The following is a 14,771-nucleotide window of genomic DNA, read 5'->3' on the forward strand; positions in this document are numbered from 1 at the left end:
GCAAAAGTATCAGAACAGCAGGTTTTGTTCCAATTATTAGCCTTATATAAGGGAATTTGCCCGTGGGAGGCAGTATAGAGGCTTTGTGGAAGGAACAACTTTTATTGATTGTGGACTAACATGATGTAAGAATTCAGACCTGAGCCCCTCTTAAAAATTACCATTGTATCAAATCTGCTATGATGGCATGCAATTTTAAGCTGAGTCGCTAGTTTATCACGTGACTTCGTTCATTGGGTTACATTCTAGCAGACAATTGAAATTTGGATTACAGCTTGGGAATATATGAAAATTCGGCCGATTAAAAATTGTGATATTTGGTGATGCACGAAAAATAGGTTAGCACGAAATTAGGTTACTTGACTGTATGTAATAGGTTTTTCTACATCAGTGAATGGCCCAACGCCCAAACTCCCTCCTATAGATATTTTCGACAAATGTGGCCATTTTTATGTAATAACCCCTGTCAAACAATACAAACCAAGAATTCAAAAACAAATAAAAAGATTTAAATATTGTCTACTAAAATTGTAGGATTATTACCCCCCTTAATCCACTCTTCAATTAAAGGAGAGAAAGGTGTACCGATATATGAAAATAAATAACAAGTTTCAAAATATTGGCAATTTTGTACATTTTGATTCAAGTTGGCATCGAATTCTTAGTAAAGTTTGTCAAAGAAATTCCAAATATTATTTTACATCACTTAGAAATAGACTTAGCATGTTGTCATACCTCATTTAATACTGGAAAGCAGGAAGTTGAACCCGAAAAGCAGTACTGTACAATTGAAGGGAGGGAACTCTTATAATTGTTTCAGACCACAGCTAATACTATGGATTTTGAAGATTCTGATGAGGGTGACGAAGACTGGAGTAAACCAGTAAACGACGGAGATGGCTCATTTTGCAGTAATACTAGAAATTCTCCAAAAGTATCAGGTATTGATAATTAGAAATAAACAGTTAAATAAATTATTTTCGTATGAAATGCATTGAAATATCAAATACAAAATAGGCCTACTACTCTTGGATTGCCTTCAGTTGATGAAAATGTTAATCATTGGAAAAGTTATCAATTGTAAATGATTTTACAGAAGGGGAATTCTCAGTCCAAAAAGTTTCTCATTTTCACATAAATTCTCAGGGAGGTAAGTGTGTCTATTTCAAATGTAAAATCAATGCAACTTCAATTTCTATAGACCCGAAAAAGACAGAATGACAAATGCCATACATTTGAAAATTTAATTATGAATATTTATGAAACGAGAGATAAGATTCATTTTAAAGCTCAATGTAGTTAGAGAGTAAAGTATAATGTTAGTATAAGATAGGGATTGCAAAGTGGTTTTCCTGATTTTTATGTCTATGGGGACATACAATTTCAATTTTTAGTAAGATGTCCACATGAATAATTTTGTATTCTTCAGATTTAAACTTTCCCAAGAAAATTTCAACTGACATTGAACATCCCAGAACTATCATTCATATTGATATGGACTGTTTTTATGCTCAAGTTGAAATGATTAGAAATCCAAGTTTAAGACATGTGCCTTTAGGTAAGTGCTTTTAAGTCACAAACTTCATTGTGAGATTTCTAGTTAAAGAAAACAATATAATCTTTTTAAGCAACTAGAAAGATATTGTTTGACATTATAAGATATCACTTTTGTTGTCATACCCAAAAAAGACCTAAGATTACATGATGCTGTCTTAAAACGTGTAGCCTGCCTAATTATATTACAATTTTTATGTTCACTTATCTTGTGGACCTTATATATATGAGTAGTATTATGACTGATTGATATTTGCAGGTATACAACAGAAGCATATTATAGTAACATGTAATTACCCAGCTAGAGCAATAGGTGTCACCAAACTCATGACAATTAAAGATGCCAAAACTAAATGTCCATCTTTGATAATGGTATCAGGTGAAGATTTAACTGAATATAGAAAAATGTCTTATAAAATATCAGGTGATTACTTTATTATTTTTCAGTCAAGGTTAATTCTTCTGCCAAATTTCTCCTCATTGTAAGACTGTTCAGAATGCTGGATTTGATAAAAAAAAAACAAAAAAAACAGTAATTTAACAAAGATGTAGGCCCTAGATATATCATGAAACAAAGTAGGCTTTTATAGTTTCAAATATAAGATATTTTACCCTCCTTTACTTTACTTTAAAACAATAAATATCAGATTTTAACTCCTGTGAAACTTCTTATATCAAAAAGTCTATATTTTCAGAATATCTCTTGAAATATACGAAGAAAATTGAACGTTTAGGATTTGATGAAAATTTTCTGGATGTTAGTGAACTTGTTAATTCAAGGGTTAGTAAAGAATCTCCAAGTCAGTTCAGCGGACATTTATATGGAATACAAGACAATAAGGCAGACCTATCAGGTAACTCTAGACTTTCAATTCTAGCAAAGCTTTACAATGACATCATAATAGGTCTAGAACTTTAAACCATAGCTGGATATAATTAAGCAAATAACACCCCTAATTTAACAAATGAGATATCCCAGTGATACATAAATAGTTTCGTATTGAATGAAAAAATGCATGTGTGGAAAAGTTTAATAAATTGTTGAGGGATGTCGAATAGAAGACTGCCATATTATATCCAGCATTGCTTTTAACAAATATCAATGTTCAATTACAAAGAATGTGAAAAGTAAAAGATTTAACCCTGCAGTGTAGGATTCCACAATAGCATCATCTAGTTGAACGTAATGCACAGAAAAATACTGTCAGATCTGGATTGAGTGAAGTAGTTCAAAGGAAAGAAGTTCAAAAATACTAATGATTGTTTTTAATGAATTATGATTTCAGGTTTAAAGCAGTGTGGTTGTGGTTGCTATCAAAGAATAATGCTAGCATCTAATATAGCTCAAGAAATAAGAGATGGTTTATACAATGATTTAGGTATAACATGTTGTGCTGGCATCTCATATAATAAACTATTGGCTAAACTAGCTGGAGAGAAACATAAACCTAATAAACAGACCACACTGTTACCTGAATTTACTCTACAATTACTACATTCCCTACCTAGTACTAGAAATATACCAGGTAGGGTACTGCTTTAATTAATTCATTTATTTAGTCTGAAAAATCAATGAAATGAATGGAGTTTTTACTTTTCAACGTGTGGGCTAATGAATACGGGCAACGCCATGCAGGGTGCAATGAGGTAGAGGCATTAGTTATTTTCAAACTGTTGACGGATCTTTAACCTACACAGCCTGTAGCCTAGGTGCTTAGATCTATTATCGAAACGACTAGACACTTTTTCAGCCCCTCTTACCCATATCACTGACAGGTTGAAAAATCAGGTATTATTCTTCTCAGGTTGAACAAAATGTGCCGGAGCAATTTATATGATTTGCAAAATTTTTTTATTCAAAATGCTGTTCAATAATATTTTCAACAAGTTAAATCATAGATAACATGTTATTTTCTACAGACATATTGCCAATATGTTGTTTTGGATTCTGGTTTTATTTTGCAGTTCAGATCGTTAGTGCATGGTTCATTTATTATACTTGGTATAGAACCACTGTTGTTTTTTTGGAAAGACAGTGGCATGATATGTACCCCATGTTTCTTTAAAAAACGGACATTAAAAAGTAATGGATGCAAATGGACTTGGTGTTTTTTATACCATAGTATTTCAATGATACATAGTGTTTCTCTATAATATATTTTTTAATTAATATAGAAAAATTCATATTTCAGGTATAGGATATGGTATGAGTAAAAGATTAAGAATATTAGATATAGACAGTGTTTTAGATCTTTATAATTATAGTCAAGATATATTAATTATATTTCAGGTATAGGATATGGTATGAGTAAAAGATTAAGAGTATTAGATATAGACAGTGTTTTAGATCTTTATAATTATAATCAAGAGAAACTAATTACAGAATTTGGACAACAAACAGCTAAATTTCTCAAAGATATATCAGCTGGTATTGACCATACACCTGTTGTTAGATATGGTCTTCCACAGGTCTGGGCTTTGATAATTTTTTAAACCTTAAATTCCACTTTAACTTTTATTACCTTGTGATACAGATTGTTAGAGAACTGTATTCCTAAAATTTCCAGAGGAAATTATTAAGGACTTTGCCAGTATGGAATCTGGATCCCAAGTTTGCAGCCCAAGTTATTTAGTTAGGATAGGTCTTCATTGTCCATATCATCTGGTAATTGATGTGCCAGTCTCTAAATATAGTTCTGTAATTTTTTGCAGTCTATATCTGATGAAGATTCTTACCGAGATTTAAATAATATCAAAGATATAGAGAAAGAGATTGATATATTGGTGGATAATGTTTTAAAAAGGTAGGAAGGAAACTTTCAAATTTTATAAGTTACAGTTTTTGGAAATATAGAGCTAAACATATCCAAACATAGTACTTCACAGAAGGAAAATCCAACACTTTAGTCATCTACAATAAAGACAAAATGACCCGCTATGAGGTACAGTGGGGAAAATTCAGATGGTAGCAATTTTTCTTATTATTGAATGCAAGCTTTGGCCAATTCTGACCAAATTTCTGTTGCAGGGTAGTAGAAGATGGCCGTAATCCTCAGACATTACGTGTTACAATAAGAAAATCTATATTAAAAGATGATAAACTAGTGATAGACTATGGTAATAGAGAATCTAGACAGTGTCCTTTATCTCAAACTATCTTTAATAATAAAGGTATGTTACATGGGTATTATTAATAAATACTTATAAGGAATAGCAGGAAGTTCTGAAGGCTTTTGATTTGTATCAAGACACTTTTAACTTTTAACTCCATGTCTATGTTTTCATTAATAGAAGAAAAATTTGACCAGATTATTACTACTTTTTTGCAAGTAAAATTCGAGACCCAATAATATTTTTTTTTGTACTGATCAAAAATTTTCCCAATTATCGAGTTAGATAAGTCAGGTTAATATAATTTCTTATCCTGGAGAAAATCTTTAAAAATCTGCCATCGCAAATAATATGGTTAAATATTTTCACAAATATAAATTGTACATCAACATACAGACTATTTTGTGTCATAGAAATTACATGTAAATTATACAGCCCATTATTATTTTTCTACTTCAGATACAAGTACATGGAAGACACCAATAGTAGAACTTGCTATTAGCTTATTGAACAAGATGGTGGACGTCACAAAACCATTTCATCTTACATTAATTAACATCTGTTTTACTAAATTCTTAAAAACATGTTCCAAAGATATCTCTACATTCTTTTCTTCACCTAATTCTAAACCTACTAATTCTGAAAATGATGAATTTTTCACCCAAAGAACTAGTTCTAGTACTAAGATATCACCAGCAAAAGGAATTGAAAGTTTTTTTGCCAACAATCCAACCCTTAATTTTCACAAAGAGAAAAGAGATATCAAAGCTGTAGGAAGGCAAAATGGTATGGTGGGTTTTTTCAAAAATGGTGGGAAAAGGAAAGAAAGTGAAAGTAACAAAAACAATGATGATTCCAAGCGTGCGAAGTTGGATACCATATTTCTGTTGACGCATCAAAGCCACCAATTCTTGATTCATCAAAATTACAAGATTTAAATATTGATTTGGAGGTGTTCAAACAATTACCACCAGATATTCAGAAAGAAATTTTGAACACTCAGAATACTTCAAAGGCATCTCAAAATCCGGTGAATGTGATAAATAAAGCTACTTCTAATTTAGAGACCAAAATTAAGTCGAAAGTTGGAATAGCCAGTTTCTTTGATAGATTCCCCACATCACAGACAGTGAAGGCAACACAGCAAGACACTACATCATTACATTGTGATACATTATCATCACAATGTACATTATCATTACCCCAAAAACCTGAGCCAACATTGCCAAGTGATGAACCTTCATTATCAAAAGAATTTGACTCATTAGGGCAAAGTGAACCATTTTCAGAACATTGTCAACCAGAATCTATGGAATATTTTCTGTCTACAGAACAATCGTCATCACAGAAGGCAGAGTCTCTCAGGCTGTATGAATCATCATCAACATTGCAGCAAAAGGCAGAGATTTCTAGGCTGTATGCATCATCATCATCATCGAAGAAAAATGTTTCTCCTCTTCAGAATGAACTAGAGAATCATCAACAGGGGGCCGAAACTATCCAAATTCCTCCCAACATTGATCACAGTGTGTTTGTGACTTTACCTCCAGAAATTCAAAATGAACTGATATCAGAATGGAAGGCTTCTAAAGATCATAATATTGCCGTGAATAAAAAGCCTAAAGCTAATACTTGTATTTTAGAATATTTTAATAAAAAGTAACAAAAATAACAAGTAATTGTAATTCATTTTCTTTTTCTGCCTTACTATTACATTAACCAAATCTGAATTTCAAATTTCCGTGCCTTTCTTGGATTTGAATGAAGCTGCACTTTGGAAAATGTTAAAATGGGTAAAGAAAACAATGATCAGACATCAAATTTATTTTGATCAAATAAACAGAAAAGTAGGACGTAAAACTCCATTCATTTCATTTCATTTGATCAAATAATTTATAAATATATGAATTATCACAAAAAGCAACACATTAGCACTGTTTAAACCATTTTTCTTTTCAATATTTGTACACGTTTTTTATAATCTGGAAACAGAAAAAAGAAGTATTTTATTGAATGCTTCAAGGTTAACTTAATTGTATATGCCACAGCCACACTGATATTCAAATGATGTGATCTTTAAATATGATCTGCATCCTGGAATTTCTCTCAATGCAGGCAGACTTAACAGTCAGCATTTTCGGGGATTGATGTGGGTCTTTAGTGTGCTTTAATAGTCTTAAGAAGTACTAAAACACACGAAAATCGCACAATCCTTTCAAATATACCTCGAACTAGAAATTTCACTCTCTATTTCTATATATTTGTTTTCTATATATGGCATAGTCGAATTTTTAACTTTCAAACGTGAATAATTATGGATACACATGGATTTGAAGGCTCAAATTTACACGATGAGCTGTACACACTATTACTGATTATGTAAGTTTAAAAAATTCCTGTTTCTGAAACGAAGCTACGATTGGTGATATGATAGTGAAGGTGTTGCTTTAAAGCCTTCAATATTGTAATAAGGTAGATCAGAAATATAATGTAAACTTGGCCACATAAAAACTCATCAAGAAAAGCAATGTGTATGGAAAAAGAAGTTCTGCTTACCCTAACTGTCCACCAGTCAATGTAAAATATTTATTATAATCTAAACGTAATAATAACTGAGCTAGATGTGGACTAGCATTGTGATTCTTTACACTCGACAGTATTTTAAATAATAAATTAAACTGACGCTGGAATTTCTGAAAAATATAACATACATTTGTGGTTATATTTAAAGAACCAATGTTTCTTCAATATATTCAGCCATACCTTATATCATTAAAGGGATTGTAAAGAGGTTTTCTAAATTTTTCATGTGTATCGGGGACACTGATAGCATCAATGTGCACCATTCCAATTATCAATCAGATGTCTGTGGTTCATGCAATTTCACTAAAACTATGTTTTATGATCAGTTATCACATAAGGCACTTTGGATTAGTGACATTATAAAACACTAAGTTTTAGTGAAATTGCAAGAATCATTGCTTTATCTGTCAACTGTTGTAATAAAGTAACTGTAAACTTACCTGTGCTATATCTGTCAACTGTTGTAGTTGTTGTAATAAAGTAAATGTAAACTAACCTGTGCTATATCTGTCAACTGTTGTAGTTGTTGTAATAAAGTAAATGTAAACTAACCTGTGCTATATCTGTCAACTGTTGTAGTTGTTGTAATAAAGTAAATGTAAACTAACCTGTGCTATATCTGTCAACTGTTGTAGTTGTTGTAATAAAGTAAATGTAAACTAACCTGTGCTATATCTGTCAACTGTTGTAGTTGTTGTAATAAAGTAAATGTAAACTAACCTGTGCTATATCTGTCAACTGTTGTAGTTGTTGTAATAAAGTAAATGTAAACTAACCTGTGCTATATCTGTCAACTGTTGTAGTTGTTGTAATAAAGTAAATGTAAACTAACCTGTGCTATATCTGTCACCTGTTGTAGTTGTTGTAATAAAGTAAATGTAAACTTACCTGTGCTATATCTGTCAACTGTTGTAATTTGTTGTAATAAAGTAAATGTAAACTAACCTGGGCTATATCTGTCAACTGTTGTAGTTGTTGTGGTAATAATGGAGTAGATGAATTATGTATTAATCTACAGTAAGAAGTGCATTGATCTAATATCTCTCGTAGACAATGGGACACCTAGAGATATCAAATAAATAAATATAGAAATTGATGTATTTTGTTGTGCACTAAGCATCCACATGCACTGTACAGTTTAGCAAACTGAATATACTAAAGAGTTGTTTAATGATATAGTAACCTTATACAAAAACACAAGGCACCAATCACCTCTTGCCAGTTTATAGAATCACCAGGCACCAGTTTAAAAATTCTGGCATACATTCAAAAGAGTTCTCTCTGTTATATTATTGCCTGCTTCTAAGAACACAAGACATCTTTGAACTCTGGTACATATTCCAAGGAATGGTCTACTATTTGTTGAACATATTTCCTAGTTTTTTGAAAATGTTATACAGATAATAATTACTTACAGATTTCATATGAACAAAACTCTGAGCTAATAAAGCGGATAGGAAATTCTCATGGGCTACTTTCACAGCCTCAAAATCTCTAGTAGAGTTTATTTTATCTAATAATATACCATACTGAGATTCTATAACATCTACCTGAAAATAGAAAATAAAATAGTTTAAACTGACAGTTTTAACAAAATGAAGCATTTACTTCTTTGATGCCTTAATTCATCCTATATTGTGTTCCTCAAAAGCAATATTAGGCTCATATACTACAACAGATATTGCAGTCACAAATGTCAGTTTAAAGCTGTATTTGCATTAAAAAAGGGTAAACTAACAGAGTAACGGTGTTGTGCTTTTTGGCATAAATAGACATTTATAAACAAACAAATACAGTATAATCAAGTTAATAATGTCAAAATGAACAGTAACTGACCTGTAAGTAATATTGTAAATTATCAACCAGGAAACCCATGTGAGTACGTAGTTGTAATTTAGCCATTTCCTCTTTCTGTGTAGGTTTTTCTTTATGAACCATCTGTAGTGTCCAACATGATTGTATATCTAACTGGGCTCGTTTTACAGCTAATAGAAAGCGAAACACTCTATCATATCTAGAAAATAATATTTATATAAATAACTTCTATAAGAGTATGAAAATATATTGACATTTGAACATTGTTCTCTATACAGATTATACTTCATGATATAGGCATTGAGATCAAATTAAACTGCACTTCTGCAGGTTAACAGTATAGTTTGGGGGCATTGTATACAATTTTTTAGTACAACATCCGAAGGACTATCACAGACTGTCTGTGTGACAGTCCATCAGGATTCTCCTCGAATTCGATGAATTTTTATGCCTGAAACACTACCTTTCTAACATAGCTGGTGTAAATAGAATGTGTAACGGCCACTGAACAGAATGTTGTAATCCTAAACAGTTCCATCCTGATTCTACAGCAGAACTTGATTCAGTTGAACCAGTCTCTGAAACAAAAACAGTCTGGAGTCTAGGCAAAATAAAGGCTTTTGTTAGACACCTTCAGGGTCGATTAAAATAAATTGTTTTGTGCTTTCATTAGGTAACAATTTAAAATATTCTTCAACATAATGGAACATTATTACCTGTCATAAACTAGTTGACAAATGCAGCTATTGGCTGTAACTGAAAAATGGGAGCTTTTCTATTCTGAACCAAAAAGATCAATGTGTTTACATCTTTTTAGCACCTTGTTGGACTAATGAAAGCATAATAGTGTTTACTTACTTAATGTAATGGTTAAAGTAAAGGTCTGTAGTAGAGACTCATCTTGCATCAGAACATTTCTAGAGGCTTGTTGAAATGCCAAATTAATATCTAAAATAAATAGAACAATTTTGAGACAGTTATTCCACAGTTCTTTAGGTTATTTTCTAAATCTTCCTACATCAATGCAAAGGGACTGTTTTGACCAATGATAAGACCAATCTTGAATATGGTTGACAATGTTTTAGAAAAGTAAGAGATCTATCTACAATTACTATATACTGGTACTACATGTACATGCTCATGATCAGTTACTAAGTTTCAGACACTCAGAAGGAACTATTCAAGCCTGTGAGAACCTGAAGATAAGTTATCAAAGGGCCCAACACATTCTAACAGAGTTCCACCACCTACCATGTTGTGTGGTAGAAGTAGCAGTAGATGATAGTAAATGTTGAGCTTGGTCTATAAAAGCTAGGTACAGTTCACCACGACCCAAAAGAAAGAAATCCTTAATAATCTTCAACTGGTTCCTCAAGTCAGATTCTTCTACTATTAATACCCAAAGATGCTGAAAAGGAACCAAATCAAAATCGATGTCAATTTGGTGGTACTGGATGAGAGCTCATACTAAATTTACTGGTACTGGATGGGAGTTCATACTAAATTTACTGGTACTGGATGAAAGCTCATACTAAATTTACTGGTACTGGATGGGAGCTCATACTAAATTTACTGGTACTGGATGAGAGCTCATACTAAATTTACTGGTACTGGATGGGAGCTCATACTTAATTTGGTGGTACTGGATGGGAGCCCATACTCAATTTACTGGTACTGGATGGGAGTTAATACTCAATTTACTGGTACTGGATGGGAGCCAATACTCAATTTACTGGTACTGGATGGGAGTTAATACTCAATTTGTTGGTACTGGATGGGAATTTATACTCAATTTGTTGGTACTGGATGGGAGTTAATACTCAATTTGGTGTACTGGATGGGAGCTCATACTCAATTTGGTGGTACTGGATGGGAACTCATACTCAATTTGTTGGTACTGGATGGGAGTTAATATTCAATTTGGTGTACTGGATGGGAGCTCATACTCAATTTGGTGGTACTGGATGGGAGTTAATACTTAATTTGGTTGTACTGGATGTGAGCTAAAATTCAACAGTAGTGGCTATAGTAATATTAATTGTTAAATACCTCTGCTACATAGGTTCTTATTTTATCTATAATCTTTTCAAATGCCATCAGATTAAATTCCTCTCTCTTGGACAGTTCATGAAGATCTTTAGTAAACTCATCTATTCTGTTCTTTAATATTGGTTCTAGAATTGGAAATAAGCTGATGAGATGATTTCATTGGTACATCTATTATTTTTTTTATGGACAACTCCACTTTAAATATTAGTTATGAGAGCAATCTAACTTAATGTGTTTCAATCAAAACAACCCAAAACTGTTTAATTTAAATGCAATCTTACTTGTAATGTTTTGTGATATATATGTGCAGATAATCTATGAAAAACCATGAGGTTTGGCCCAAGTTCACAAAATCAAAACAAAATCAAAACAAAATCAAATAAAAAAAAAATAGATCTTTCTGCTTATGGTGCTGAATTTTTTAACTGATGCAGGCATTAGTTTTTACGATTCTAAACTTTCTGATATTAAACAGAATGATTCCATATTATACCTGAGGAGTAATTTTTTGACGTCTGTTTTTCATTTTCAAACATCTGTATGGATTCACCAACAAACAGAATCTTGGAAGCCACTCTGATAGGAATATAACCTGGTAATAGATTAGCTTGGATTCCAAATAAATGTTCTTTTGTTGGTATATGTTTTGGTGTAGAAATATCTAAAGCTCTCTGTAATAAATACATTTTAAAATTGGAATCATACTGTCATTTTGTAACATTGGGTATGAAAATATTAGCAGAATCACTTTTAAAGATGATATACTTTTGCTAGCTGTTCTTATTCACCTCAGTCCAAATATAAAATGTTAAAACACATGTTCAACTGTTCTGAATAGGAATTAATGTACAAAACAAATGTCACCTTCATAAGATGAGCTTTTGTAAAATCATTTATTAGCACCGCTGTCATTTTGTGACTTTTATGGACATATCTGGCTAATAAAGATAAATACATAGTCAATCATATATTATAAATTGTGACAGAGGGTACTGTAATAAATGGACTTTTTACCACAGCAGGAACTGGATTAAGAAACTGTACATTATCAAAAGATGTGTTCCTACATTACAAAATTCCTTTAAAAGAAGAAACAAGTACCTGCATCTGTCTACCTGTAATACCCATAATACCATAGTCATCATCCCCTGTATCAGTAGATTTAGTCAATGATAGGTTCTGAGATTCACCATCTATCTTCTGTATAAAGAATTCATTATAAGAATCAAGTAGTGTACCATGTAATAACCAGGCACATAGTTGTTTATATAATACCTTGTGACAATCATGTAGAATCCTGTAAAACAAAAATTTAAAATTAAGTTCATGTATTACTATTTACTATTACTAGAGACACCACTGATTGATTTCAAAAATGCATGTTTAGATATGCAAGTGGGTTTTTCAACTTTACATTCTTTTCTTCATTGTTAATAAGGTTTATAAAAGGTTTATTTGGTACATCTTTATGGCATGTTACATGCCAAATCTTTTATAATTAAAATAATCTTACCTTTTAAAAGTCTGTTTTACTGTTGGTAGACCACAGATAGAAGCACGGTGTAAAATATCTAGAATATAACAACCATGTGCCTGCAATAAATAAATTATAAGATATATAAATAACCTACTTCCAGTTATGAACTTCACTGCTCACCAAGATTGTGGACTCTCAAAAAAGACAATGTTGTCAATGTAACTTTCAAATACAGATAATAATGGGATAAACAGGGATAAAAAGGCCTGTGAGCACTATTACTGATTTGAAAATTCCTGTTTCTGAGATACAATTTTTCACACAGATCAGATAGTCCACATGCTCCCTTAAAAAATCCTACAAGAACATACCTTATGAGATTTTATCTGTTCTATAACTAATGCTATCTCAGGAAAAAGTAACTGAAACTGGAAAGTATAGATTAGCACGTTAAAAAGGAAATCAAAAATCTCAAATTAAAGAAAGTTTGCATCCACTTATGGCAAAAATGACGAAAAAAATTCATAGGTTAACCATACAAAAGGATTGAATAAAAATCCATAAGCATTTCATCAATCTTTTATCAACTGTGATGAAGCCAAAAGCTGCATGTTCCAGACATACTGCCAGTTCCAACAATATTATATTATTCTAAAACTGAGAAGATATATATATGGAATCTGGTTTTACCTCTTTTAAATGATATAGATAATGAGAAAGTGGTAAAAAAGGGTCATGACAAAAATCCTCTTCTAATTTTAACAATGTCTGTCTATAATCCATCAAGACATTATTTAAACCATGACAAGCAGCCTTTAAATATAATCCATGTAGCTTATCTTCCCTCTTTAGAGCTAAGAAATAAAATTATGTATCATTGACATTTAACATTAAGGAGATCCTTCAACAGTTCTTTTTGATTTATCAAAGAATCTGATATTTTCACAGTTGGTTTCAAAATCCAAAGTCTTTCATCTGGATACTTAGTAAATAAGTTTTCAGACAAAACCATTATTCATCCTGTTGACTTAATCCATAGGGCTTACCATGAATATTTGCAGCCTAAGTTGATTAAAAACTAGAGCCTACCTGCATGCTGAACAGAAAGCATAGAACTGTATGTGGCTATGAAATTCTTAAAGTTTCTAAAATGGGTGCCCAACTTTCCAAAATCATTTAGAATTGCTACTTCGGCTTTGCAAATGAAAGGTATACCAGAAAACACCTGAAATAAACAATGTTTAACTTCAAATCTTCTCTAAATCATTGATCCAAAGCTAGAAGAAGAAAAACCAAAAATGCCAAAACATCATCTCAATCCTAACAATGACTTAACAACATGGATAGTGGACAGAGTGGGAACCATTTTAATTAATGATTGATGGGTTCAACTTGAAAAGGCTGAAACCACTGGCTCTGCATGCTACTGTTGCAGTGTTTAAGCAATAGAGCTAAGCATTCTGTCTCTGCCAAATGTCAAAATCCGACATGAATCCCCCCCCCCCCCCTCCATCCCTCATTCTTCCTGTATTTTCATTGATGCTTGATACAATATGCCAGTGGTCTCACCTGAATACCATCGCCTTTATCCTGAAAAATTCCACCGGAATTTCCAGACAGGGCAAATAGGATCTCATGAAACATGACTAGGCCTATATTTTATTAATCTCATTTATCCTGAAATTCTTGTTTATTTTCATTCGATCCTGCCGCCAAGCTGAGTTGTCTTTCCTTTAACGGTGATTAAAGTACTGTGAAATTTTACACCCCTCCTAGAGTTTTTTCTTTTTTGTTTTTTCCTTTGAAAATATGATTTCAATCAATACGGATGTAATCTTGGAGACAATTTTTTCAAGCAGCTTTCGACTTCTTAACTCTTCTTGTATATTTCAGATTCTATGAAATTCAGTATTTGTACCCGGGCAATATTTTACAGCATAGAAAACATATGACACCGCTTTTTCAGTCTCTTCACTATAAAATAATTTATCTCATTCCGCAAAGAAAAATAATTTTGAATGGTATCAAATAATGTTTGATATATTCTCAATGTATAGTTTTGAACTTTCTCACAAATAATTTTTATGACAATGACATATCATAAATGTAGAAAAATGTAAAATTATCAAACTTTGACGAATCATCAATTCTGTAGAATTCATACACTAGAAACCTAGGTCCG

The 14,771-nt window shown here is 31.9% G+C and overlaps 2 protein-coding genes across 2 annotated transcripts; one reads left to right on the top strand and one right to left on the bottom strand.

Moving 5' to 3' along the window:
• Positions 1-574: 574 nt before the first annotated feature.
• LOTGIDRAFT_219556 (hypothetical protein) lies at positions 575-5,603 on the top strand (the record flags this gene model as incomplete). Its single annotated transcript, XM_009062956.1, has 9 exons — positions 575-941; positions 1,430-1,558; positions 1,814-1,978; positions 2,250-2,408; positions 2,841-3,080; positions 3,845-4,023; positions 4,267-4,358; positions 4,583-4,725; positions 5,125-5,603. The coding sequence occupies exons 1-9, from the start codon at positions 836-838 to the stop codon at positions 5,601-5,603; spliced, it is 1,692 nt and encodes a 563-aa protein (XP_009061204.1). The 5' UTR covers positions 575-835.
• A 698-nt stretch (positions 5,604-6,301) lies between these two features.
• LOTGIDRAFT_206938 (hypothetical protein) lies at positions 6,302-14,289 on the bottom strand. The gene is made up of 16 exons (XM_009062957.1): positions 14,159-14,289; positions 13,679-13,814; positions 13,280-13,443; positions 12,961-13,017; positions 12,626-12,705; positions 12,214-12,409; positions 11,606-11,783; positions 11,113-11,237; positions 10,315-10,471; positions 9,922-10,011; positions 9,527-9,641; positions 9,085-9,262; positions 8,664-8,798; positions 8,194-8,310; positions 7,222-7,358; positions 6,302-6,647 (listed from the first exon to the last, which is right to left on the bottom strand). Exons 1-16 carry the CDS (start codon positions 14,231-14,233, stop codon positions 6,641-6,643), a joined length of 1,947 nt encoding a protein of 648 aa, XP_009061205.1. The 5' UTR covers positions 14,234-14,289; the 3' UTR covers positions 6,302-6,640.
• Between the last annotated feature and the right edge of the window lie 482 nt (positions 14,290-14,771).

This window comes from Lottia gigantea (genome assembly GCF_000327385.1).
Source record: "Lottia gigantea unplaced genomic scaffold LOTGIsca_54, whole genome shotgun sequence".
Lineage (NCBI taxonomy): Eukaryota > Metazoa > Mollusca > Gastropoda > Lottiidae > Lottia > Lottia gigantea.

Bases quoted from the DNA above. Each gene is read 5' to 3' on its own strand.
- LOTGIDRAFT_206938 (XM_009062957.1), bottom strand. From the start codon at position 14,233: ATGTTTCATGAGATCCTATTTGCCCTGTCTGGAAATTCCGGTGGAATT. The intron at 13,815-14,158 runs GTGAGACCACTG...TGTTTATTTCAG, and splicing joins ATAAAGGCGATGGTATTCAG to GTGTTTTCTGGTATACCTTT. The intron at 13,444-13,678 runs GTAGGCTCTAGT...TTTATTTCTTAG, and splicing joins GCTTTCTGTTCAGCATGCAG to CTCTAAAGAGGGAAGATAAG.